Below are 27,136 nucleotides of genomic sequence, written 5' to 3'. Positions count from 1 at the left end.
ATGCCAAGTAAGTCACCCTATCACACTTCTGTCTATTGGAGAAACGCTATAAGGCAGGTCCTATGTGAACTTGGAAACAGAAAATGTGTTGCTTGCTTGAGACTTAGACCACTTGGACAAGGAGGTCCACCATTACCTCCCACAAGGGTTCAACAGCCCTGGTCTTAGGAAGGGGTCTGTCTCATTACCTGGCTGGGTGGATGACCTGGCGGGCTTTGGACAGGTGCAGTCCAAGGGGAGGGGAGGCCCAGACAGCACTGGGTCCGTTGACATTGACATCCTCAGCAACTCAGCTAACTCATTTTAAAGAAAAATAGGAATGTGGTAGTGGTGGTTTAAATAGGAGTGGCCCCCATAGACTCACAGTAAAGCTACTTTTTCAGGCAAGGGAAACTGTGGCTGAGAACTAAAACAGTGACTGTGGACATAAGGGAAGATGAGGCTGCACAGTGATCTCCTGGGTAAAGTGAAGAGTATGTGGTAACTGGTTAGCTGTGGACATGAGAAGGGTTCCAGATGCTGAACAGAGTTCTGATAGATGGTGATCGCTTTAAGACAGCAATCGTAAGAGCTCACAGCCAGGTGTGGTGGTGCATGCCTATAATTCAAGCACTCTGGTGGTTAAGGCAGGAGGACTGCCCTGAGTTTGCAGAGAGGACGTTGAAGAAATGTGTTGAGAAGCCATGTGCTGGGACTGGAGCTAAAGGAAAGAGCAAGGAATTCTTGATGGTGCGTGGCCTTGGAGAGGAGTGACCAGCACAGCCTAGGGACAGGCTGGAAGTCCTGATATCCAGGCTGTGACATAAGCAGGAGCCAGAGGCTAAAGGTTTGCCTCTCACCTGGGGTCTAAGTGGCTCAGGGACAAAACAAAGGTTGACTGTAGTACCAAGCTTTGGCTGTACCCTAGGAGTCCCTCCCATACCCAGTCCTGTTCCCTCACTATGCTTCCCGCCCCCTGCCCCCACCTAGTCACTTGTCCCTTTGTCTCTGACCTTCTATATCTCCTTGATGACTTAGTCCACCACTTTCACCATCTCGCACTCAGTGTTACTGAACACTTACCCTGCCTTTAAGAAATTCTTTATGGTGGGTGTGGTGAAATACACCTTTAATCCCAGCACTCAAGAGGCAGAGGCAGGCGGATCCATGTGAGTTTGAGGCCAGCCTGGTCTACAAAGTGAGTCTAGGGGGACAGCCAAGGTTGTTACACAGAGAAACCCTGTCTCAACAAACAAACAAAATTCTTCATGAAGCCAGGCATCGTGGCACATGCCTTTAATCCCAGCACTCAGGAGGTAGAGGCAGGTGGATCTCTATGAGCTCCAGGCCAGTCTGGTCTACAAAGTGATCCAGGATAGCTAGGGCTATTACATAGAGAAATCCTGTCACAAAAAACCAAAAAGAAAAAGAAAAAAGGAAATTAAAAAAAAAAAAAAGGAAAGAATTTCGTGCATGCTTCCCTTCCTCTGCATCCCCATTAGACCTTCAGAGACTGTTACAGCCACAAAGCACTGTGGTATAGTCTTAAGTAAACTATCTAAACTCAGGGTGTTTCTGGTAAATATTTTCCCATATTGTCTGCCAGTCTTCCTAACTCATTCTGAAGACTATATAGTATTCCATAGAACACATATATGTATATTTACTTACTGAATTCTATTTTGTGGACATGTTTTCAAGTCTTTATTCCATAATCCCATATCTACCACTTTCAATACTCTGGCTCTAAGTGATGTGTATATACTTCTATCAGGTGTGGTGGCGCACACGTTTAATTCCAGCACTGGGGAGGCAGAGGCAGCTGGATCCTTGTGAGTTCGAGGCCAGCCTGGTCTACAAAGCTAGTGTAGGACAGACAAGGCTACATAGAGAAACCCTGTCTCAAAAAACCAAAACCAAACCAAACCAAACAAACAACCCCCAGCCCCGAAAAAAATCCACTATCTTTCAAGGTTTAGTTCAGGTATCTGAAAGCAAACCTCTTTCCTTTTAATTTTTAAGTCTCACTATGTAGTCCAAGCTGTTCTGGAATTCATAATCTTCCTATCTCTGCCTCTCAAGTTCTGGGATTAGAGGCATGTGCCTTCACGCCCAGTTTATGTGACTTTAATGGCACTTAGTACATCTTTGTTAAACTACAGCATGAGACAACAGGAATAGAAGAAAGAGCACTCTATGAGAACCCTAAGACTTGGGTTCAAGTCTTGGGATCACTTGAGGTATGGTGGTTACTATTTGGAGTTTTAGGGTTTTACCCACTCTATGTGCTGGGAACTGATGAAGTCTTTCAGTAACCAAAGCAAGTACGTCTATTCATTTCATGTGCACTTTCAGAGGCCAGATGTAGACTGGGATGGGGATCCAGCCCACACATACCTTCCCATTCTAAAAGGAACACACTGGCACTCTGCATCGTGGAAGTGTCAGTTCTGACCTGCATTCATCAACACTCAGAAAGCCTGGGGGTTCCTTTCACCAATCCATGGTGGCTACATGTGGTTGTTTGAAAAAGAATGGTCCCAAGGGCTCATATACTTGAATGCTTAGTCACCAGGGAATGGAACTCTTTGATAGGACTAGAAGGATTAGGAGATATGACCTTATTAGAGTAGCTGTGGCCTTGGGGGTGAGCTTTGAAGTTTCAAAAGCCCATAAGCCACCCCCCTCCACTTGCTCCCTGTTGAGATGATGCTGGACTAAGCCCCTTGGCCAGTCATGTCTCTCCACTGTTCTCTGTGGCAATAAAACAGTGACTAAGACAGTGTGTATAAGACAGGCATGGTGGCACATGCCTTTAATCCCAGCACTCAGGAGGCAAAGGAAGACAGATCACTGTGAGTTCGAGGCCAGCCTGTTCTACAAAGCGAGTCCAGGACAGTCAAGACTACACAGAGAAACCTTGTCTTGGAAAAAAAATAAAAGCGTCAGTATGTATAAATGACCTTGAGCCTCTGTAGGGAAAATGGGGCAATTACATTGAACACTGGTTGTTGTGGTGTCTCAGGGTTGTCACATGAGCCTGGCTCCTGCTTTCATTACCGGGTTCTGGCATTGGGAGTTGGCTCAGGCCTAGCTGGGGTGGGGGTGGGGTGTTTGCTTTAGTCTGGGTCTGCTGCTACAACAAAATATCTCAGGCTGTTTGATTGGTAAAGAACAGAAACCTATCCCTCATTTAGTAAAGATGGATTTGGTGTTTGGTGAGGGCCCAGTCTCTGCCTTCAAAATGATACTTTGATGCTGTGCCATCTAGATAGGGTGCATTCTCACCTGGCACAAAAGACAGAAGAGCAAAGGAGCCAAGCTAGATCCCCCGCCGTCCTCCTGCAATGTCCACTAACTGCATATGCCCATACGACTTAATCATCCCTAATGGCCCCAGCACTGCATAAACTGGGTGTGGTGATACACACCTGTAATCCCGGAAATCAGGAGATCGAGGCAAGAGGACCAGAAATTGAATGTCATTGTCTTCATTAGGGCTTTTTTTGGTTTGGGTTTTCAAGACAAGGTTTCTCTGTGTAGCCCTGGCTGTCCTGGAACTCACTCTGTAGACCAGGCTGGCCTTGAACTCAGAGATCCATCTGCCTCTGCCTCTGGAGTGTGCACCACCACCACTCGGCTTAGTTAGGGTTTTATTGCTGTGAAGAGACACCATGGGGAACTCTTATAAAGGAAAACATTTCATTGGGGCTGGCTTACAGTTTCAGAGGTTTAGTCCATTATCATCATGGTAGGAAGCATGGCAGCGTGCAGGCAGACATGGTGCTGGAGAAGGAGCTGAGAGTTCTACATCTGGATCTGCAGGTAGCAGAATGGGACTGTAAGCAACATTGGGCATAGGAGCATAGGAGCCATCAAAGCTCACCTCTACAGGGACATACTTCCTCCAACAAGGCCCATCTCACTACTCCCCAACCTCCCCCACCCCCCCCACATCTCCCACCCTCTTCTAGTCTGACCCTGCAGCTCATTCTACCATCCCCAGGCTATTTCTTCCTGGCCTCCATTTTCATCCTCTACTGCTACTGGCCCCGTTCTGTCCAGGAGTTCTCGCACTTAGCTCTGGCCTCCAAACTGCATCTGATGACTCCCTTCCCGCAGCCTCTCACCAGGGCCTCATCCTGCCAGGGAGTGTCCTGAAAGCCCTCATATAGAACCAGAGCAGGCGGGTGGGGATGACACTCCCAGGTAGTGTATCCATTCTCAGAGCCTTAATATTATTACTTAGTAGTCCTACAGAGAAGGGGCCACAGAGGTGGAAGCCTACAGCCTAGAATGAAAGTGAAGTTTCACTGAAGGGAGAGGCCTCCGAGCCTTCGGGTTTGACAGGGGGCAGGAGAGGATGGCATGTGCTGATGGGCGAGACGCACTGAGAAGCATTCACTGTGGCCTGCAGAGGGATGGCCCAGAATCACGTGTTTACACAAGAGATGGGATCCAAACCGCACAGGATGACTGGTTTTTGATAGGCCTATAAATATTTTACTGTAAGAGAAAGGAGGGCAAAGCCCGAGGGGACAGAGGTGAAGTGATGGGTTTTGCAGTGATCAAGCTGGTGGCTGGTCTTCTGAAGGGTGAGCTGGGGAAGGAACGGAGGCTCTCCTGCTGAGGAGCTGGCCAGGACAGCCTGGTTTTCTGTAGCCTTTCCCATGCCCCACCCCCCAAGGTATACAACAGGAAAAAAAAAATTCTTTCCTGGTCCTTGCTACACGAAAGAACAGTTAAGCATCTGTTCACACACAATAAACACAACAGTTCTGATATTTTATTAGACCTACAATGAAAAGTGGATTTAAAATTTGAGGAAAGATGTAATGATAGCAAAAGCACCTCTCGTAGATTCAACAAGAATTTACAAGCTGGGCACGAGGGCACACACGTGTAGTACTAACACCTGGGAGGCTGAGGCAGGAGGGTCCAAGGCTTAAGGGCAACCTGGGCTACACAAGCTGGCCCCGTCTCAAGACAAAACAAAGTTCTCTGGTGTCGGACTGTTTTCTAAGAGCGTCATGGTGTGTTAACAGACAGGGGACCCAAGAGAACATAAAGGGGAGGCTCACTCTCTCATGCGCGGGGGATTACAGCGTGAGGCATCCATCACTCCTGGGGGCGGTGTGGTTACCCACATGTGTATGTATGTGTGTGTGTGTTTGTGTGTGTCGTTACCCACATCCTTTCCTTTCTGCATTTCAATTGCCACACATGCATAAAGTTTACGTCCCGTACGTCACCGTTACTTACGAAGGGTGGTCCCTCAAGGTAGCCACTGAAGGAGCTAAGCTTCTGGAAGGGGGAAGACCTGCTCAGCATGGTTCTCGCGGGAGCCCCGAGGCCCTACCGCAGACCACGTGATCTCGCGGCTCGCAGGCTCCGCCCCTCGGCGCCCAGAGGCCACGTCGGCGCTGGCGGGGAGGGGCGACGGCTGGCGCGCGCGCGTGCGTGCCCCGCCCCTCCTGAGGGCCCCGGATGAAGAGTAACGCCATTACTGCCCGAGCCGCCGAGAACCCTAGCGGACGCGTACTGGACGCTGACCGGCCGCGCCATGAGACTCCTCCCCCGCATGCTGCTGCTGTTCCTGCTGGCCTTCCCCGCCGCTGTGCTGCTTCGCGGTGGTCCCGGAGGTGAGGGGCGCGGGGGATGGCCGGGCACCGCGATCGAGCCCCCGGGATCCCTCCCTGGTCAGGCTTTCGGGTACCGTGCAGACCCCCCCAGGGCCCGCCCCGGCCTGGCACCCTCTGCGAGCGCGGCGGGCCCGTAGTCCTCCGTCCGAGGGACCCACGCGGGGATCTGCCTCACCTCTCCACCCGCGCGAGCCGCCCGCCTCCCGGCCCCCCGGCCCCCCGGCCCCCGGCCTCTGCGCTGACGTGTCGCTAGCCCCACGCCGGCGCGCCTCCATTCATTTGCCCAGAGCCGATTTTCCACCGCGGCCCCTTGGACCATCTTTGCTTCGTCCCCTCTCTCGCCTATCAACGGTCTCCGGACAGCGAGGCTCGATGTCACAAAACGCCCCCTTCTGCTGCTCGTCAGCCGCCACGGAACAGTCCTGGCGGGATGGCCGCCTTGTTCCTTTTCGATTTTACACCCCCCCTTCCCCTCTCCCCTCTCCCCTCTCCCCTTTTCCAACTAGTTTTTTGCTGGTTGGAAATGTGCTGGGGAAAAGTTACTTCGAGTTTTTTAAGTTTATTCATTCCAACGATTAGCCTGGGATTAAAAAAATTGACAGAATGTGAAAACGTTCAGACTTTATTCTCTGCCCCTCATGGACTTTGATTCTTCTAATTTACAAAAAGAATTAGTTTGAGTGGTCGTCGAAAGTCCTTTCCTTTCTCTTAAGTTTCTGTGGCCGAGGGCATAAGAAATGACGATCCGTGTTCACGAGCTGGTTAGCCAAACAGAAGTGATTGGCTTCTATTTAGTGGCTAGTATGACTTTGAGTTATGACTGTTAGGGATTTTGGTTTGGGATGCGGTTGGAACACAGGACTGATGTTGAAACAGAGTCTCATATAGGTAGCCCTGCTTGGCTTCAAAGTCTCTGTAGCCTAGCATGACCTTGAACTTGTGATCCCTGTGCCTTTACCTCCGGAGTGCTGGGTTTCAGGTGTCTGTCACCACACCTCGGAAAGAGGTGGTGTCGATGAACTCAGAGATTCTAGAGTGCAAGGCTTGCAGGCTGAGAACTGAAGTGCATGCAGCCCCTTGGGGTTTTCTTTCTTTGAAAACAAAACAAAGCAAACCCCCCCCCCCCCCAAAAAAAAACTGGCGTTTGAAAATGACGTGTAACTATGAATGAACCGTTTTAACTCAGGAAAGTGAAAAGACTTAAATGCATGGTTTTTTGTTTTTTATTTTTTTGAGACAGGGTTTCTCTTAAATGCATGGTCTTAATGACATTGTTTGTCTTGGGTATGGCATGTGTGGCTCTTCCCACATTTTCCTTCGCTACTGAATTGCCACATCAGCACTCTGTGAGACGTGGAAAGAACTGCTAGAAGTTTGAAAGGTTTTTGGAGAGTTTTGCCCGGAATTGATGTGGTATGACTTGTTGAGAAATTTTTGTCTGTACAACTGTGATTTATAGATTAGCATGTTTATGCTTTTTAAAAATATTTTAAACCCGTCTGAAAATCTGCCTGAAGTCCATTGTTACCAACTATGAAGCTATTACATTTAGTGTGTGTGTCTGTGTCTTTATCACTGTCTGTCTGTCTGCATCTTGCACTGCATTTTCAGAGTCTAGAGGATAATTTGCAGTGCGTCATGCTTGGCAGCAAGTGTCCTTACCCACTGAGCCATTTGGCCTTCGTGGTGTGTGTGTGTGTGAGTGACGTGTGTGCTTTTTAATATTAAAAATATTCCCATTAAAGTTATCATGCAGTAGTTAAGACTATTAGTAAAATAATATAAATATTTTTATGCAGTGGCGTGGTTCAACTGCCATAGTAATACAGACTGTGTGACTGTAAGTGGAACCTTTTCTTGTCTAGACCTGATGTTTAAAGACACTGATGAAGCTTAACTGCTCATTTTTCATTTTATTTTCAGGGTCATTAGCTGTGGCTCAAGATCTTACAGAAGATGAGGAAACAGTAGAAGATTCAATAATTGAAGATGAAGATGATGAAGCTGAAGTAGAAGAAGATGAACCCACAGATTTGGTTAGTGCTATATACTATATTTAGAATATATATGACATATTCTGAGCTAGACACTCAGCTCAAGAATGTATAATTTTATAGACAAATTTGGTTTTGGGGTTTTTTTTTTGTTTTGTTTTTTTTGTTTTTTATTTTTTTAAAAAGACAGGGTTTCCCTGTGTAGTCTGGGCTGTCCTAGACTCGCTTTGTAGACAGGGCTGGCCTCGAACTCACAGCGATCCATCTGCATCTGCCTCCCAAGTGCTAAGATTACAGGTGTGCACCAAAATGCCCAGCCCTTGGTAATTATTTTTTAAGTTATATGCATGTATGGCTTTCTGTGTGGGTACTTGGACGTGTGTGCAAATGCATGAGGAAGCCAGGGTCATTGGATCCCTTGGAGCTAGACTTAGAAACAGTTGTGACCTTTCAGATATGGGTCTTCTACAAAAACAGCATGTGCTCTTAACATGTCCCTGGGTTGAAGTGGCCTATGGGCAAGTCATTGAGAATGGGCGCAAGGATTTTCTGGAGTAGGGAAACCATGATGCACTGAACAAGTTAAGACCACTTACCTTGTGAGTGTAGGAGAAGAACAGGAGATGGGGCTAGCACCAGGCCCGAGGCTATTAAAGTTGGAGCCTATGGTGCTTTGCTTTCTAGGTCTGTCTTTTCGTTTTGGTGTTTACTTTCATCCAGTAGCCTGCCATTGACACTCATGGGCCACCTCTACCACGTAGCACACTGTTCAGGGCACTAGACTGAACAGATGAGATCTTTTCTCTGCTTTCCTAAGCTCATGTTCTTGTGGGTAATGAGTGTTGAGCAGGGGATTATAAATACGAGTGGTAAGGGTTAGAGAAGATCTCTTAAAAGTTAGCTCTGAAATTTGTGCTCTGATAATGACAGTGAGTTAGGATGCGGACTGCTCTTCCAGAGAACCTGAGTCTCCCACCCACCCATATAGCTGCTCACAGACTTCTGTAATTCCAGCTCCAGGGGATCTGCTGCCCTGTTCTGGCTTCCGTGGACACTGTGCATGTGGTCCACATACATGCAGGCAAAACATCCATACACATAAAGTTAAAAAAAGAAGAAGCTGGGCATGGTGGCACACATGTCTTTAATCCCAGCATGTGGGAGGCAGAGGCGGGAGGATCTCTGTGACTTCAAGGCCAGCCTAGTCTACATAAGCAAGTACAGGACAGCCAGGACTACACAGAGAAAGGAGGAAGAGGAGGAAAAGCAGCTGCTGCTGCTGCTCAAATTGGTGTCATTGCAACATGCTTTCTGCTAATTTGCTACTTTTATTTCCTGCCCAGGAGTACTGTGGTCTGTCCTCCACAGATTTTTTTTTTTAAGTTTGTTTTCATTTTTATGAACGTGCCTACCACTTAAGTTGGTGGTTTGCTCTTTTGTTGCCTTTTTAAAAATTTTTTAGTTTTTGAGTTAACATTTTGATATATAGGCGTAGTGTTGTATCTGAGCAGAATACCCTTAGTTTGTATACTTTTCTGGCTCCCCCACCTTTAAGAGACCTTAGCTGGCTAGGTGGTAGCGGCACACTCCTGTAATCCCAACACTTGGGAGGCAGATATAGGTGGATCTTTGATTTCAAGGCCAGCCTGGTCTACAGAGTGAGTTCCAGGACAGCCAAGGCTATACAGAGAAACCCTGGGGGATGGCTGGAAGGGGCGGGAATGACTGGATTCAATTCCCAGCACCCAACTCCAAGATCTGACACCCACAGACATAACATACAGGCACATAAATAAAAATAAATTATTATTTTTTAAGTTGGTTCAAACTTTTCTCATTAGAAAAATAAACGGTCAGGATGGACTGAAAAAAGAAACAGTGTCCTCTGTCATGTGTCATGTGTAGGCTGTTGATGAAAGATGGGCTCTTAGAGCCACAGCCACTATGAAAGTTACTCCAGAACCAAGAGCTGGAGCTTGGGGTGTAACCATTCCCCAAATCTTTGTATCAGCAATTTATACTCAGCTGTCAAGACATGGAGGAATTGGGAGATTACGGAAGAACCCTGAGTTCTTTTGAGATTCACACACACGAACACCCTTGATTACATTTCTAAAGCTAGAGGTTCGCGGCGCGGTGGTGGCACACACCTGTAATCCCAGCACTCAGAAGGCAGAGGCAGGCGGATCTCTGTAAATTTGAGGCCAGCCTGGTCTACAAAGCAAGTCCAGGACAGTCAAGGCTACACAGAGAAACTCTGTCTCGAAAAAAAAAAAAAAAACAAAAAAATTAGAGGTTAAGGTGTAGTGTGCCATCACCTTGAAAATTTGTTTTTGTTTTGTTGAATTAACCTGTACTAACACTAAGTGTCCTCTTTCAAGTAGATTTGTACTGTAGTCCTTTCGTGTCTGGCCTCTGGCCACTGCACTTGTCTCCCTGCGGGTAGGCCACCCGCTCTACCTGCTCTCCCTGCTTATGGAGGTGGTCTGAGATACACGGACTAGGTTGCTGTGAGTTACTATCTTACTTTCTGTGTTCACAGCAGCTCTCTAAACAGTGTTTGCCTTAAGCCCTGTGTCAGTCCTCTGGCAGCAGTGTTGGCTTTGGTGTCAGAAAGTGAGTGCTTTCAGCAATGAACTCTGTCAGAATCAACACCGTGAGGTGTGCTTGCTCTAGGGATCCCCATCTCATCCTGTGGGTCATACAGGAGTCTTTGCTTTTGTAACTTCTTGGTCCTCGCTGGCATTCAGGTCTGGAGCTGCACACATGCAGGCGTGCTGTCTTTCCACCTTCAGTCAGTTACTACTCCCTTTTAAACCTTTGCTTGTACTAGGTACTTCCTGAGAGAGTAATCTGTAGTTTTTCTCTACTTGAGCTTCATATCCATTGCCTGCCAGCATCTGCTGTGTACGAGTGATGGAAGTTGCTAAGGTCACCAGCAATCTCCTTGCCATTTTCCTGCTTATATAGTTCACGCCCTTTTTGCCATTTTCTGTTATTTGAATCCCTTTGCAGTGGCTTCTGTGGCACCCTGCCCCCTTTGTCTTCCCTGCCTTCTTGCTGCTGGGATTCTCTGCTGTGTTTTCCTGCTTGCTCCATAGTGTTGGTGAACGTTGATTTTTAACCACCACAGCCTTATAGTGATGGCTTTCAGTTCTCCTTTCCAGCCCCAGCCTTGAGAGGTCCGCATTATATTTCCACCACTTTGTAGGCTAGCACAACCCTCCAATTTTGTATGTGTACAGTGGAGTCTGGCACTTAACCAGTCTGTCCTACCCTGATAAAGGCTTGCCTGTTGTTATATAGCTCTGGTGGGTTGAACTGTTTGATATCGCAGTCTTTTGTCTATTCTGAAGTTCATTAATCAAATCTTAGCTGTGGTTTTGCTTTCTCTCTTTTTCCTCAAATATATTTTCTACTTTATCCTTACAGAATGTTTTTAGCCTCCCTGTCTCAGGTATATTTGTCTACTTGCATCTTGTATTTTGGAGACAAGTGTTCACTTTATTGCCCAAGCTGGCTTCAAATTCCTACACAATCCTGCCTCAGCTTGCAAAAGTCATATCCCACCTTGCGGATTTTTCAGATTTAGGGATCTCTGTCTTTGTAGGTGTGTGTGCATGCATGCACATGTATGTGTATGTGTGTGCGTTTATAAGTGTGTAAAATACATAACACCATATAGCACCACTATACTTGGCCGGAGATGCTGAGGTCCAGGAGGTGGCTTTACCAGGGAGAGGCTCATCCATTGCATTCGGATGTACTAACGCCTGCACTGTATACGTTGTGATTATGAGGGACTGTGTTCATGCCCTCCTTACCAAAACAAATACATACCACTAGTACCAACAAAGCAGTATTTTATCACAGTCTGGTCAAGTCTGTACTGCAGTGAGTTTTCACCTTTCTCACAGGTCTGTTTTTAATGCTGTTTCCCTTAGGCAGAAGATAAGGAAGAAGAAGATGTTTCTGGTGAACCGGAAGCTTCACCGAGTGCAGACACAACCATCCTGTTTGTAAAAGGAGAAGGTAATGCAGAATTGTTTTAATTCCTATCTTATATACATGTATAGTAATGTTGGTATTTAAATGGAAAACTAAATATTTTTTTTTCGAGACAGGGTTTCTCTGTGTAGTCTTGGCTATCCTAGACTCACTTTGTAGACCAGGCTGGCCTCGAACTCACAGCGATCTGCCTGTCTCTGCCTCCCGAGTGCTGGGATTAAAGGCGTGCGCCACCACGCCTGGCCAGGAAAACTAAATGTTAATTTGGTTTACTAGAAATTAAACATTCTCTCAAAGATAACTTTTTTTAAAAGTATGAGCCAGGAGTGGTGCATGCCTTTATCCTAGCACTTGGGAGCAGAGGCAGGCAGATAGCTATGAGTTTGAGGCCAGCCTGATCTACAAAGAGAGTCCAGGATGACCTAGGCTATACAGAGAAACCCTGTCTTGAAAAAAAAAGATTTTGTGTGTATGTGTGTATACATGTGCCACTGGGAGCATGTGGAGGCTTGAGGACAGCTTGGAGAAGGCTTGCCCTTCCATTGTGGGTTCTGGGGATCGGACTCAGACTTTTAGGTGTACACACTTGCACTTTTACCCACTCAGCCATTTTGGCAGCCCCAAGTACCATTCTTGAAACCATTTCCAAGCTGTGTCAATGTCCATAATATCATTTTGTTTTGTTTTGGCAACTTGAGTTTAATTCCTGGAACTTGTGTTAAAGAGCCAGTAATCACGAAAAGCCAGTTAAGGTGGTTCATGGAGGATGTGAGGCAGCTACCCTGCAGTAGGCAACACTGCAGAAACAAGAGAGCCCTTTCTTCAGCAAGTAAAGGAGAGAACTGACTCCCAGAAGTGGTCCTCTACTCTGTGTGTGCGCATCCACACTCACACACATGATAACTTGTAAAAGGCACTGAAATCAAGATCCTTCTGCCTCAGGCTCCCATGTGCTGAGATTACAAGCTTGTATTATCAGGCCTGTCTGGTGGTATTTTTGAATGTTTAAATGTGAAATATTAAATGTCTACAATTGGGGCTTGGTTATAGTATAGCATTAACTTAAAAAAGAAAGTTAGCTGGACATGCCTTTAATCTCAACATTCAGGAGGCAGAGGCAGGCGGATCTCTGAGTCCAAGGCCAGCCTGGTCTACAAAGGGAGTCCAGGACAGCCAATGCTACACAGAGAAACCCTGTCTCGAAAAACCAAAAAAAGAAAAGAAAAGAAAGTTAACGTTGTGTAGTTCTTGCCCCAAATGCGTAGAACCGAAGTGGTTTGGGATTTTCTTTTCAATTTTAGAATATTTGCATATATATAATGAGCTATTTGGAGGATGGAGTTTGTTTATTTTGTGTATACCTCATCACTTGAAACTTGGATTTTCCACTTGTAATATCTTGTTTTCCTACAAAGGTTTAGACTTTGGAACATTTCCAATCTTGCAGTTAGGGCTACTCAAATTCTTGAGTCCGTTTGTTTATTGGGCTTTGTGCATGGCATTGTTCTTAATACTTTGCAATGCTTACTTAATCTCAGCAAACCCTGAAGGTTTAGTTACTGTTGATCTTGAGTTTAGAGGGATTAAGAAACTTGTTCTATGGTTACCCAGAACATAAAACAGATTGCAGAGACAAGATTCAAACCCAGATCTGTCTGTGTATAGCCTGTGTGGTATTAAGTGAACCTCAGCCATTAGACTGCTGTACAGTGTTATGGAAGACAAGGTCAGGAACTGTTCTTGGTCGTCAGTGTTCTGTTTTCTATATATTCCAGTTTTATGCCTTAAAAAGTGTTATGCTCAGAAGTTTTTCCCATCCCTAGAATGTACAAAGCCCGTTCTATTCTCAGCACTTAAGAAAAAGGAATTTGAGTTTGTGATTCCTCCCCATTTATTTTTGTAGTAGTGACATGCTGAATTGTATAAACCTCTTTGTATGATAATCTTGCTGCCACTGTTTTCTTAGCCTCTTAATCTGGATATGATTCGGCTGAAATTGTAATACGCAGTTTATCTCCTAAGTTAGAACCCAGAGAACAGACAAAAGACTGAGTTTAGACGACAGCTCCGATTAGTCAGAGCTTGTGTGCAGTCCCACTAGAGTGCTCTGGTGAAGAGAATTCTGAAAGCAGTCTGTGTTTCATGTTGAACTCGGAATGTGCTCTAACCCCACCCCTATCCTTCCTATTTTGTGTCTTAGATTTTCCAGCAAACAATATCGTGAAGTTCCTGGTAGGCTTTACAAACAAGGGGACAGAAGATTTTATTGTTGAATCGCTAGACGCTTCATTCCGTTATCCTCAGGACTACCAGTTTTACATCCAGAATTTCACAGCTCTTCCTCTGAACACTATAGTGCCACCCCAAAGACAGGCAACTTTTGAGTATTCCTTCATTCCTGCAGAACCCATGGGGGGACGGCCCTTTGGTCTGGTCATCAATCTGAACTACAAAGATTTGAATGTAAGACCTTTTGAGTTGTGCTTTGTTTTTGTTAGAGACCACAGGGGACAGTGCCATTGTCGAATACGTGATTCAAACTGTAATAGGCACCAGGAATACAAAATATATTGCCTATCTGACATTAACTACATTTACACGGTGGGAAGACAGATAGCCAAAAATCAACAGTAGCTTCGTACAAGGGTGGGTACCTGAGCTGTGTGTCACTAGGTGCTGTGTGTGTGTGAGGAAGGTGACTTGAACTGGATCTTGGCAAGGGCAAGTAACTGTATAGTAGAGATGCTATTGAGTAGCGAGGCATTCGCTCTGTCCCATTTTGCTGTAGACCTTTCGCTCATTTAAATGCTTCTAAGGACTTTGTTACTCTTTTGATCTTGTATACTTATAGGCAAAATACAACCCAGTTTTAAGTACAGTTTTAACAGCAAGGTTTGTGTGTTAATTTCACATAAGCCTGAGAGGAATCTACTACTGCAGGGAGTAGACCCCAAGTGACAACTCATATATTCCCTATCAGATGAGGGTGTGTTTATACCATTCCCTTTCCCAAGAGCTTCCTTTGAGGAGTGGGTTCACATCTCCCTCACCTGATGTTAACCTTGTCTCTTCTGCCAGGCCCTGCCTTGTGATACGCTTTCCTGTAAGTTAGTACAGAGGAAAAGCTTTTCTTCATTCTGTCTTCAGTGTGACATTTAAATAGATAGTTATTTCATTTCGGTGTGTTTTTCATTTCGTCCTTTTCAAGTAGGCTTGAACTGAGGTCAGTTTCCGTTTCAAAGGACTACCATCGTATAAGAACGGCTGTGTGGGGCTGGGGAGTTGGCTCAGTGGTTAAGAGCACTGTCTGCTCTTCCAAAGGTCCCGGATTCAATTCCCAGCACCCACATGGCAGCTCATAGCTGTCTGTAAATCCAAGATCTGACACCCTCACACCAAAAAAAAAAAAAAAAAAGAACGGCTCTGTATTGGAAAACTAAAGTTTTGCTAAATTGTCAAAATTGTTTTAAGATGATAAGCAGCTTCGTGGGCTCTGTGACTTTCACTGCTGTCCTGGCTCCTGAAAGCACCACCTCCCTGCAGAGAGCAGAGGGGCGGTCTTGGCAAGCATCTAGACATTTCTATTTTATAGGCGAAATAACATTAAAAGGCTATGAATAGTATAAGGACATGTGGCCTTGCTGTCTTAAGAGTAACGGTGGGGAAGTTAATGCTGCTGGGGTAACAGTTTTAAGAACACTTGTAATTTTTATTCTTTCAACACATCTCACGTGTGAATTTTAACATGTTTCTTAAACAGGGCAATGTATTCCAAGATGCTGTCTTCAATCAGACAGTCACAGTTATTGAGAGAGAGGACGGGTTAGACGGAGAAACGTAAGTAAAGTTGCACTGTAGATGTGGAGCTCACGGACTGAGCTGGAAGGTGCTGTGCTCAGATTGCAGAATGTCTAAACATGGTCAGAGTGTCGTGGTCTCTACAGATTTGGTGAAATACTGACCACAGAGTCCATACATTATGTGGTTCCTGTGCTTATTAATACACGTCAGGAGAGATGGGTGAAACGGAAAAAATGTTTTTACAAATGCAGTAGCTGACTTTTTCTTTTTCCCAAAATCTTTTCTGCCCTGTGCTTTAAGTTGAGCCTTAACCTATCTAGTCTGCATGCTTCTAAGATAGTTACATAAATTAGAAGGTTTTTCTTCTTGAAAAATGTCTTCTCTGAGTAAAGAATTATCTGTGAACCTAAGTGTGACTCACTTGAAAGGATTTATAAGTGAGGTTATGAAAACTGATATAAATATGAGGCGAACAAAACTACTGAAATTGTCTTACACTGAGTTTGAAATAAAACACATTTTAGATGGTAGAATTTTTAAAAAAGATTTCTTTATTGTGTATATACCTGCATGCCAGAAGAGGACATCAGATCACATTATAGATGGTTGTGAGGCACCATGTGGTTGCTGGGAGTTGAACTCAGGACCTCTGGAAGAGCAAGTTGGTGCTTTTAACCTCTGAGCCACCTCTCCAGCACTGATGGTAGAATTTTTTATTGACTGTTCTTAACTAAATAAAAGGAAATTTGTAAAGGTCGGTGCCTGGAATTAATTAAAATGATATATTTCTTTTTCCTATAAGGTATTTGGAAAGCTATTGTAGCATGTGTTAGGATTTTGTTTTAAGATATGGTACTTATGAATTAACATCAGCTCTGTTTTCTTTTCCTGTGCCAGAATTTTTATGTATATGTTCCTTGCTGGTCTTGGACTTCTAGTTGTTGTTGGCCTTCATCAACTCCTAGAATCTAGAAAGGTAATTATGAATGAACAGCTCTGAAAGCCACATTCAGACATTACAACACAAACTACAGTGTAGTTCTTTAGGGGTCCTCACTCCTATTGTAGATTTGTGGACTCGGACCTTTGTTGTACCTTTTAAAAACAATGCTCAGAGATAGGTGACTTGAATTTGCTGAAATGTATTGAAATGTGTTTACCCTCTCTTGAAGTGATCTTTACGCCTTAACGTATTGATGTTCCTTGAGTTCAGAAATATTTTGTTGTTCAAGTTCCTTTTTCTCATGAATAGGTTGTATTTTCTGTAATAAACCAATTTATTTGGGTTATAATTCATAGTGGGGGGCTACTTTTTTGTGTATTCAGAATTTATGGACCATGTGAGTGTTTAGTTAGATATCAGAGTTTCTACCTGCTAGGCAAGCATCCTACGCTGAGCTATAATTAGAACCCTTGGGATTTTATTCATTTTGGTTTGGGTTTTTAGTTTTTCAAGACAGGGTTCCCTGTGTAGCCCTGGCTGTTCTGGACTCACTTTATAGACCAGGCTGGCCTCGAAGTCATAGCAATCTGCCTGGCTCTGCCTGGGATGCTGGGATTAAGGGTATTCATCATCACCACTGGCTTGTCCTTGGTTTTTGAGACAGGGTTTTGCTGTGCAGTTGTGGCTGGCCTTAAAATCCAATGTAACTCAGTCTGGCCTTTCATGATCCTCCTGTGTCTGGGATTACAAACTTTTACCAACCTTCCCCTGCAAAATTTAGTATGTAGTCTATAGATCTAGCTGGCCTGGAGTTTGCCATATAGATCAGGCTGGACTCAACTCAAGAAGATTCATCTGCCTCTTCCTCCTGAGTGCTGGGATGAAAGGTGTGTATCACTATGCCCAGTTCCTGCACAGATTTCAGTTTTTAAATCTCAGAGCAAGACTAAAGAAAATGGAATTAAATAAATTTTATTTCTGTATTGCAGCAGATAGGCTACAGAGAAAGTCTCAAAATCAGACCCTTCCCCCCCCCCCCCCCCCCCCCGCCCCATTTGTTTGTTTTTGAGACAGGACAGTTCAAGCCTGGCCTTGAACTCCTGATACTCTGCCTTTCCCTGCAGTGTACAGGGATTATATGTACACACCACTGTGCTTTGAAATGTTCACGGTCTTAGGTGAATTCAATGTTGTTGGCTTGTATGAAGACTTCTTCTTTTAAAGAAATTCCCTATTGTGGCATGTGTATGCATGCATTCACATTTATATGTTTTGGCACATGTAAGGAGGTCAGAGGTCAGCTTGGAGTTGATTATTTCCTTCTACCCTTCGGGACCCTGGGATCAAATGCAAGTCTAGGCTTGGTGGCAAGCATCTTTACTCACTAAGAAGACAGTTGGGGTATTTTAAAGCAGGAAAAGAATGTTACACACTCAAATTATGTATGTTGAGCAATGTTTTTAAAATTAGAATACGTAGCCAGGTGGTGGTGGCATATGCCTTTAATCCTAGCACTTGTGAGGCAGGGGCAAGTATATCTCTGAGTCTGGTCTACAGAGCAAGTTCCAGAACAGCCAGAGCTACACAGTGTAACCATCTTGAAAAAAACAACAAAATTAAAATAAACAATGCTGTGATATGTCTTTTAAAAATTGTTTTTTATTTCCTTATAGCGCAAGAGACCCATTCAGAAAGTAGAAATGGGTACATCGAGTCAGAATGATGTTGACATGAGCTGGATTCCTCAGGAAACTTTGAACCAGATCAGTAAGTAGCCTTACAGACTTGGTACAAACTTGGTGAAAAGTTTTGTCTAAATCAAAGTTAAATCAGTCAAAAATGTTTGGTCAGTACTATTATTTACTATTGATTGTTTCCATTATTTGTTTAGAATGTAGTATGATTGTTAGTGAAGCATTTAATGATTTATTGTGTCTGCAGCATTTTTAGGATTTAATTTACACATGTTCAAGCATGCAGATTATTTGTAAATGTCTGACTTCTCTTCCTAATCTTTACTGTCTTTTTCCTTCCTGTTGCTTCAGTGCACAGTAGAAGAGGTGAGGTGATTAATTTCTTCAGTGCTCTCTGCTACAGTTTGGGGGGGCTCTTGCATAGTGCATGCATAAAGCAAGTGTAATTAATAGCACTGTATTTTTTGGGAACTACTACGAACTACTTTTGAAAGACTGAATCTAAAATATTACTTAATATATTATGTTTTCTTTTAATGAGAAGTCTTAAAAACTAAGGAATATAGAAAAATATTCCCCTTCGGTGAGGACTTCTATAAAAGCACTTGTGGGTCTGGGAAGATGACTTGGGTTAAGAGAGGTGGCTGCTTTTTCAGAGGACCAGGTTTGATTCCCAGTGCCACGTGACAGCCTACAGCCATTTGCAACTCCAGTCCTAGAGGATCAACCCCTTCTTCTGGGCTCCACGGGCAGTGTACACATGTAGTGCACAGACATCGTACAGACAAAACAACCACACGTGTTAAAAAAGAAAGAAAGAAGGGAGGGAGGAAAATTGGGGCTGGGGGGAATCAAGATAGCCTTGTTGTAGGAATCTTAAATTGTATAAAACTATGAAATTCTGTCCTTCTAATCCCACTTTATATAGATAATTTGTACTTCTATATTAAAGCTGTTTTCTGTACATACTTCTTTGTCTGTAAATGCTGTGTGTACACGGGGATCATAGTGTCCATGGCTCACTTTTCTTGCCTAGGGCTCGTGTGCTTTCAGAACAGTTTCCCTCAATACAGGGTAGGGCATTTTGAGGCTTTTCAAGCTTCAACTAATTAGATTTTCTGATATTTTATATTTTAAGTATTTTTTTTAGCCTATGAATTTAAAGGTCAGCTGATTTTTTTTCTCAACAGAAAAGAACTAGGGTCTTTGCTCAATAGTGTTTTAAATATATACAAAACCTTGAGCTGTAATTAAAAAGAAAACTTGTTATGTAAACGCCATTAAGTGGGTTGGGAGGATAATTCAGTGGTGATGTGTGTGTTGCCCAAACATAAAGACCATTACTGTGATACTAGAACCCAGGGCTTTGGCACGGGGGTGGGGGGGAGGGGGTGGCGGCAGAAACAGGTAGCTGTCTTGAGTTTGCTGGCCAGCTCAGCCTTCGGGTAAAAGCCAAGGCCAGTGAGAATCCCTCTAAAATCAAGGTTGATGTCTCCTAAGGAACAACACCCGAAGTTGTCTTCTGGTCTCTACCTAAGTGCACATGCAACGCGCACACACACAGCTTTAGCACACACACAAATGATCACATACTTCTGTGTGTCATTAATTTAAAAAATAATTCAAGTGAGATATGGTGGTAAATGCCTTAATTTCAGGACCAAAGAGATCGAGGCAGGAGAATCACACTTCAGGGTCCTCCTGAGCTCTAGCCTCGGCTCTAGTGAGATTCTCCCCTTAAAACCAAACAACAGCCGGGCGTGGTGATGCGTGTCTTTAATCCCAGCACTCGTTAGGCAGAGGCAGGTGGATTGCTGTGAGTTCGAGGCCAGCTTGGTCTATGAAGTGAGTCCAGGACAGCCAAGGTTAACACAGAAAGACCCTGTCTCGAAAAACCAAAACAAAACAAAAGAAAAATAAACAATGAGCAGAAGTTGATTTCCATGAGCTCCTAGGTGAGACAAGAACCTAGAATTTGATGCTGTCTTGAGGCAGGAAAGCAAGACTGATCTTAGTTTACTAAAAATTAAGAGAATTACCCTGGTACAGTTGTCTTACCATTTGGCTTGGCTTTGTTTAGCAACCCCTGCTCCTCCTCTCTGAGACAGGGTTTCTCTGTGTAATAGCTCTGGCTGTCCTGGAACTTGCTCTGTAGTTCAGGCTGGCTTCAAACTCATGGAGATCCTCCTGCCTCTGCCTCCCAAGTGCTGGGATTAAAGGCATCGACCCAGTTTACTCTGGAAAGATAAACTGTTTCGACTTTAAGTGGTTTGGAGTTGGGTTTTTTTCTTTAGGTTTTGTCTGTTTTGTTCTACCCTCCCTTTTATAGGGAGTAATGGTAAATTTTTGTCTTTGCTAGCTGAAAAAATCATGATGCACATCTGTGATTACTTTTTGTTTAAACACAGTGCTTTTTTCTGCTGTTAAAGTATTTGATACTACTTCTCCCAAAGCCAAATGCCTCCAGTCCTGCAGACTGCTGTGTTTGTCTGCTGCCTAACCCAAGCAGCTCATCACTGGGAGGATCAGCAGGACTGGCTTCTGAATACAGTGCCACTCAGGCACTGAAACACACATCAAGACTCCTCCGCAGGAGGCCCCTTACCTTGCTACAAGTGGTTCGGGTCCTGGGATTTCATACCCACACACTGTCAGTCACTAATGCTCACGACGATGGCTGTTAAATTAGGAGGCGCTTTTAGACTTTTTGGAAATTGGTCAACTGGAGACATTTACACAGACTTAAGAGCATTCTTAGTATTTAAATATTCTTGATAAATGTTTACTATAAAGTGCATCCTAACCTAGTGACTTTTTAGGAAAAAGCATATTAGGCATATTCTTTTTCATTTCATAAATAGCCAGGCAGTTGTGGCGCACGCCTTTAATCCCAGCACTTGGGAGGCAGAGACAGGCAGATTGCTGTGAGTTCAAGGCCAGCCTGGTCTACAAAGTGAGTCCTAGACAGCCAAGGCTATACACAGAAACCCTGTCTCAAAAAACAAACAAAAAAGCTTGTAAATAAACCTCATACCTTGGTGAAAGTATCTTTTTCTGGTTTTTATTTCTTAATATGCAGAGATCATTTGGTGGTAATGGGGAGATCATAGTGCCCAACCTGGCCTTGTATATGGGTTCAGATGATTCTCCTGCCTCAGCAGTCAGGCTACATACCTTTCCCTTTTTTATTTTTTAATGATAACTTTCACAATGAGCTATTCTTCCTGGTGTGTTATAGAAGGATTTTAATTCAGAACATGGTTGGTGTAGCTAGAGATCACATCCAAAGACCTTCCAGGTTTGTGTGATCCAGCTGGAATACAAACTGCTTTCTATCCAGGAGACAGAACCCGGGCAAGCAGATCTGAGTTCAAATCAAGCCTGGTAGAGAGCAAGTTTCAGGTAAAAAAAAAAAAAAGATTAGGTCTAGGAGTAGGTACATGCCTTTAATCCCAAACAATGAAGGTAAGTTAGTTTGTAAAAGAAAGCACCCATGTTTGAAAGTGATGTCTAATTGAGTGGCAGAAAAAGAAAGTGATGAGTCAGATTTGGCAGAACAGGATATGCTCAGCTCTCATGAGAAGAGAGGAAAGGGGAGCTACTTACTGAAGGAGCAATGCAGAGAGACAGGAGACAGTTTTACCGGGACGGTAATAGACAGGTTGCAGAGTGAGAACTCAGGTGAAGATCAAATGAGCCAGAAGATTAGAGCAGATTGCTGGAGTTAGTTTGAGGCCAAGCAGAGATTCGGAGGCCGAGAGAATAGCCAGATTGAATCAGTCAGCTTGGAGAGGAGTTTGAGCCAGAATAGCTGAGTTGAACCAGCCAGCAGAGCTCACAAAGAACAAGAAAGGGTGAGCTTATTAAGCAATAAGTCTCAGGGGCCGAAAACATTCTAGGCTTAGGTTAGCAGACAGAGGCTATAATCCTTCAAGACAACAGTTACCTCAGGAGAATAAAAGTTCTTTTTACAGTGTGTAGAATGCACCTAGACAATACAGAGAAGATATGTCATACTTTTTTTTCCCCCTTTTTGAAACACTTTGACTAGTTATAGCCCAAATTATAGACCTAGCTGGCTCAAACTCAGCTCCTGAGGGCTAAGATCACAGGCATACACCACTATGCCCATCTTTGACCTCTGTTTCTAAAAGAAACATATAGATCATTTCTTTTATAGAGTAGAAGAAACTCAACATACATCTATGTCTGTTAAATTCCAAAGAGAGGCTGTGTCCTGGGGTGGTTTTAGCACTGATGTACTAATGTCCGTTGCTTGCTTCTTTCAGTTACATTTGTACAGTTGCCAAAACTTGGAGACCCACAAATACCAAACTTTGTATTAGTGCCCAGCATAAATATGCTCCAAATGTGTCATCTCTGTTAAATGTTTGTATTTGTTTTTGAAGCAGAGTCTCATAGTAGCCCTTGCTAGTTTTGACCTCCTAATCCTCCTGCTTCCCACATCCCAAGTGCTGGGATTAAAGTTCTTACTTTTGTACTTAAAAGCATGCCATAGAATGTGCATGGTATTTGCAGCAACACAGCGACCATTTCCTACATTAAGCATGAAATTTTTATTTTAGTTGATATTATCCTTGCAGCATATCTTTAGTTATTTTAAAAACCAAGAGCTAGCCGGGCGTGGTGGCGCACGCCTTTAATCCCAGCACTCGGGAGGCAGAGGCAGGTGGATCGCTGTGAGTTCGAGGCCAGCCTGGTCTACAGAGAGAGTCCGGGACAGCCAAGGCTAACACAGAGAAACCCTGTCTCAAAAACCAAAAAAAAAAAAAAAAAAAAAAAAAGGGCTGGAGAGATGGCTCAGCCGTTAAAGGCTAGGCTCACAACCATAAATATAAAAACCAAGAGCTAAGTTCTCTTTCTGTGTCTCTCTGTCTGTCTGTCTGTCTCTGTCTGTCTGTCTGTCTCTCTCTCTCTCTCTCTCTCTCTCTCTCTCTCTCTCTCTCTCTCTCTCTCTCTCTCTCTCTCTCTCTCTGTGTGTGTGTGTGTAGTTTACTGTTGCCTGAGAAGGCAGACCCTCTTGAGTTAGTTAGCTTCATACTTGCTCTTTTCTTTCAGATAAAGCTTCTCCAAGAAGGGTGCCCAGGAAGCGGGCACAGAAGAGATCGGTGGGATCTGATGAGTAAATGTTCTTTGTGCAACAGTTCAGTCTGTGCTTCCCCTGCCCTAATGTTTTTCGGCCTCATGGAAATTAGTGCAGCGAAGCCATATCACCATAGAAGGCAACTACTGCTTATGTGTGGACTGAGCAGTTAAGAGTCTGTGGCGATAATATTGCTGAAAATGCACTGCATTCGTTTTTCTAAAGTAACAAATTTGGTTGTTTTTTTTTTTTTAACCATTAAACCGTGTGGGTGTGAATGTCTGTGAGCAGTTGTCTTACCAGAATCATTGTTAAACTACCTGAAACATGCCTTTAGAATACTCAGCAAAATGCTGTTGCTGCTTCCATTGTGATATTTTCTGAAGTTTGCCCTCAAGCTCAATTAATATTTGTCTGCAATGTGGTTTTAGGTGCTCTGCTGTGAATTGTTTTGAAGAGATAATTTATTTCTTGGAATTGATCAAATCCAAACTGATGGCATAAGCCAGCCTTTTGCTTGCTGTCTGTACAGCGGTATTCTAAAGGCACAGCAGGAGTGGCTGCCAGGGGAGCAGCAGAGGCATGTGGGTATTTGCTGCTGTTCACTGTGTGCATGCCTTCAGGAACTTACCATGGAGTCAAGGAATGTTGGAATTTCTAGCAACACAATTGTGAAACCTGGCAGTTTTACTGACGGTAGTATATAAATCCTAATTCTGTTCCAGTTTTTTTTTTTTTTTTTTTTTTTTTTTTTTTTTTTTTTTTTTTTTTTTAAACAAAAAACAGTATGCTTGTGCAAACTGGGTCACTGTGTGGTCTATTGTTCTTTGTGCCCTAGGAGAGCTCTGGGGTGACTTTTCTCGCTTGTTTGTTGTTGGCTTTAAGCGGAGCATATTGTTCTTAGTATAAATAATCTTAAGAAAAATTGTCGTGGTCTATAGACCAAGGGGATCACATTTTAGGGGCAGAGATCCATTTTAATTACTCCTAATCTACAAAAATCTTACTTGGAAAGTCTTAAAGTAGTTACAAGGCTTATATTTTATACTGATCATTTGGGGCTTTTGACCTACTTTCTGTCTTTGTTAATGTGAAAAATTCCTAAAATTCAAGCATGTAAAATTTCAAGACCAGCTGGGTGCTGTGGCATGCGCCTTTAATCCCAGCACTAGGGAGGCAGAAAGAAACAGGTAGGTCTCTGAGTTCAAGGCGAGCCTGGTCTACAAAGTGAGTCCAGGACAGCCAAGGCTACACAGAGAAACCATGTGTGTGAGGGGTGGGGGGTGGGTAATAGATTTCAAGACTAAAATTAAGTTGGGTTTGGTAAAATCCCTTCAATTACTCTTACCTGAACTAGTGAATTAAGATTGGCGAGTGTGAATGCTAAGAGGTTCCCCTCTGTATTTAAGCCATATTCTCCTGTGTGTATTATAAGAAAATGGTCATTTCAGTGGCTCTCTTATTCCTGGCCTCTTCATTCTCTGTGTTCTTGTGGTCCAATCTCTTCCACACACACCTAAAGGAAAACAACAAAACAAAATACACACAGAAAATTTGCAGGCTATTCAACTTGTAAGCCAAAGCCAGTGATGATGGAAGGTCTTCTGTAATTGTTAATCACTTTGCCAAAAGGGGCTGAAATGTCAAATTGCCTGTATTTGAATTGCTGGATTGTAAACATTTTATTACCTGTAATATAATGTGTGTGGGTTTTTAATTGAGCTGTATAATCAGTTTATTTTGAAAAGGTTCTTCGAGGCCTGTGAAACTGTATGGATTTTGACTTGATGCAATATAGGAGACCCTTCTCATTCTCAAGAAACATTTTCCAGAACCCTCTGTGAATATCTAAGTTTGGTAAGCTACTGTAACACATTGCAGTAAGGTATAAATAATTAAAACCTTTAAATGGCCTGGAGAGTTTGACTGATGACCTGATGGAGCATGGGCAGTTGCAGCAACCACACTTACAGCTACTACGTTCGTATTTCTGAGTAATTGCCTTTAATACCAGCTCTTTCATTTCTGAGGCCCAGATTAGAGCCTCGGGAGTGTAGAATGTATTACTTTTTAGTGTAGATTGGGAACAGTTGAAAACTTGAGTCTTCAGGTGCCAGGCGTCTACTATAGCATCAGTAAGTATGTAGCAGAAACTAGCTCCATAATGAATGGAATTCAATTCCACACATGGTTTGTTCAAGCACACTTAATACGTAGTCTACTTTTAAATGTCTTTTAAATGTAAATACTTAGATGAAGCTTTTCTTTGTTTCAATATAGTCATTTGCATCATCAGCCTTGGTTTCAGCATTTATCTTTTGAACAAGTTGGTTTCATTATCTGTTAAATGAATTTGAGGATCATGTGTATTAAACCCTGTTACCCAGATGTGTGGGAACAGTGTGTCATAAAGCATGGATCTCACTCTGGTTGTATAGTGTCCTCATTTGAATCATGTGCTGCAGTTAGAGACTGGGAACTTTCCACTAAAATTGGGCCTGAGGAGTTTGCAAAGGAAAAGTGAGACTCACTGTAAACGGCTAAGGGGAAAGGATCAGGCAGAAACAAGAAGTAACAGTGAAATCAGAATATGGAGCTTGGTAGGCAGTGAAGGGCTGTCTAGAGTTGTTAGGGAGCGGTGAGGGATAGAGCATCCAAATGGTCCTGCTGATACTGTGGAGGAGGAGTAGATGATGTTACATGCAGGAATATGCAGCGTTCATCTTCGGTAGTGCAGAGATGGCCATACTCTTGCTATAAAGGAAAATGTGCTGGGTAGTGCATTTGAGTCATGAATTTTATCTGTTTTTAGATGAGGTCATAGCAGTCATGCTCAGGATGGTCTTTAATTCCTTCACTATGGTACAAAACAATTTCAGTTTAACTTGGAGCAATACATATGCTCTCAGCAAGATTTTGATAGACTAGACCCTTGATTTTTGAGTTCCAAAATTGTATGTTAGCTTAAGTTAAGACTATTTCTCTATACAGCTGAAGTCCTTGCACAATGATGGATGGCATTTACAGCCATAGTACTAGTCAGTAAGCGTGGTCTGTATTTAAGTGAACCCTCCTCCTTCAGCTCAGTGAAAAGCAACCTAATGGTCATGTTTTTTTGTTAGTAGTGTGCGTGTGATGCTAGGTTTCATGATTGTGCTAGTCTGTCCCAGAGTAAATAAGTCAGCAGAGAACTTCCTAAGAGGGGTGAACACGACTTAGTAGTTACTTGCAGATAGCTAAGCAATAGTTGCTTCAGGGCACTAATTTTATTGCTATTTGCATGTTTCTGTTTATTTTTTATTTACACAAAACCTAGACCTGTGATTATATCTGAAGTTCTAGGGATCTTTTCTAGATCTTAGAATGCAAGGACATAAACTGCAGTTGTCTTTAGAAGGAAGAGGAGCTTGTTTGTTAGACATGAGTCAGGAGCAGTGTTCTGTTGGGGGCCCTCCTGTTAATAACTTTAAAACAGCTCGCTGGGGCAAGTGCACTGGTCTCTCTTTGTACATTGAAGAAAGCCATTGAAATGAAAGTCATTGGAGGCTGTTAAATATGCTTCAGAGATGTCTTTATTAGAGTCCGTCATGTTCATTCCTCAACTCCATACAACATCTCAGACATTTTGTAAAGCCAAGCATTTTGGGCAGCTTATAAATATTCATTTTCCAGAAGCCAACAACAGGAAGTTGAAATCGTTTTTGGTACTGAATATACAGATGTGCACACATTGAACACACTTGCCCCTTAGCTCATAGACACTGCAAAATGTATCTCTATACTGTGTGTGTGTGTGTAGAATTACTTGAACTGGAGACTTAAGTTTTATAATTTAACCATAATACCCCCATTTAATCTTCATTAATATGCTTTATATGGCTCTCTAGAAAACAGTCATGTACTTTTTGTTTGTTTTTTAAGATAGGGTTTCTCTGTGTAGCCTTGACTATCCTTGTAGACCAGGCTGGCCT

General features: G+C 43.4%; 1 protein-coding gene across 1 annotated transcript; it reads left to right on the top strand.

The window, feature by feature from the left end:
• The first annotated feature begins 5,450 nt into the window (after positions 1-5,450).
• On the top strand, positions 5,451-23,914 carry Ssr1 (signal sequence receptor subunit 1). Its single transcript, XM_051170149.1, has 8 exons — positions 5,451-5,621; positions 7,545-7,657; positions 11,560-11,647; positions 13,824-14,086; positions 15,384-15,460; positions 16,322-16,400; positions 18,041-18,134; positions 23,141-23,914. The coding sequence occupies exons 1-8, from the start codon at positions 5,543-5,545 to the stop codon at positions 23,206-23,208; spliced, it is 861 nt and encodes a 286-aa protein (XP_051026106.1). The 5' UTR covers positions 5,451-5,542; the 3' UTR covers positions 23,209-23,914.
• Positions 23,915-27,136: the final 3,222 nt, after the last annotated feature.

The sequence above is a fragment of the Acomys russatus genome, chromosome 3 (genome assembly GCF_903995435.1).
Source record: "Acomys russatus chromosome 3, mAcoRus1.1, whole genome shotgun sequence".
Classification (NCBI taxonomy): Eukaryota; Metazoa; Chordata; class Mammalia; order Rodentia; family Muridae; genus Acomys; species Acomys russatus.
The sequence above is the reverse complement of the archived record's forward strand: the minus strand, read 5'-3'. Positions and strand labels throughout refer to the sequence as shown.

Excerpts from the sequence above, each read along its gene's own strand:
- Ssr1 (XM_051170149.1), top strand. The coding sequence starts at position 5,543 with ATGAGACTCCTCCCCCGCATGCTGCTGCTGTTCCTGCTGGCCTTCCCC. Across the intron at positions 5,622-7,544 it reads GCTTCGCGGTGGTCCCGGAG|GGTCATTAGCTGTGGCTCAA; the intron begins GTGAGGGGCGCG and ends TTTTATTTTCAG. Across the intron at positions 11,648-13,823 it reads CCTGTTTGTAAAAGGAGAAG|ATTTTCCAGCAAACAATATC; the intron begins GTAATGCAGAAT and ends TTTGTGTCTTAG.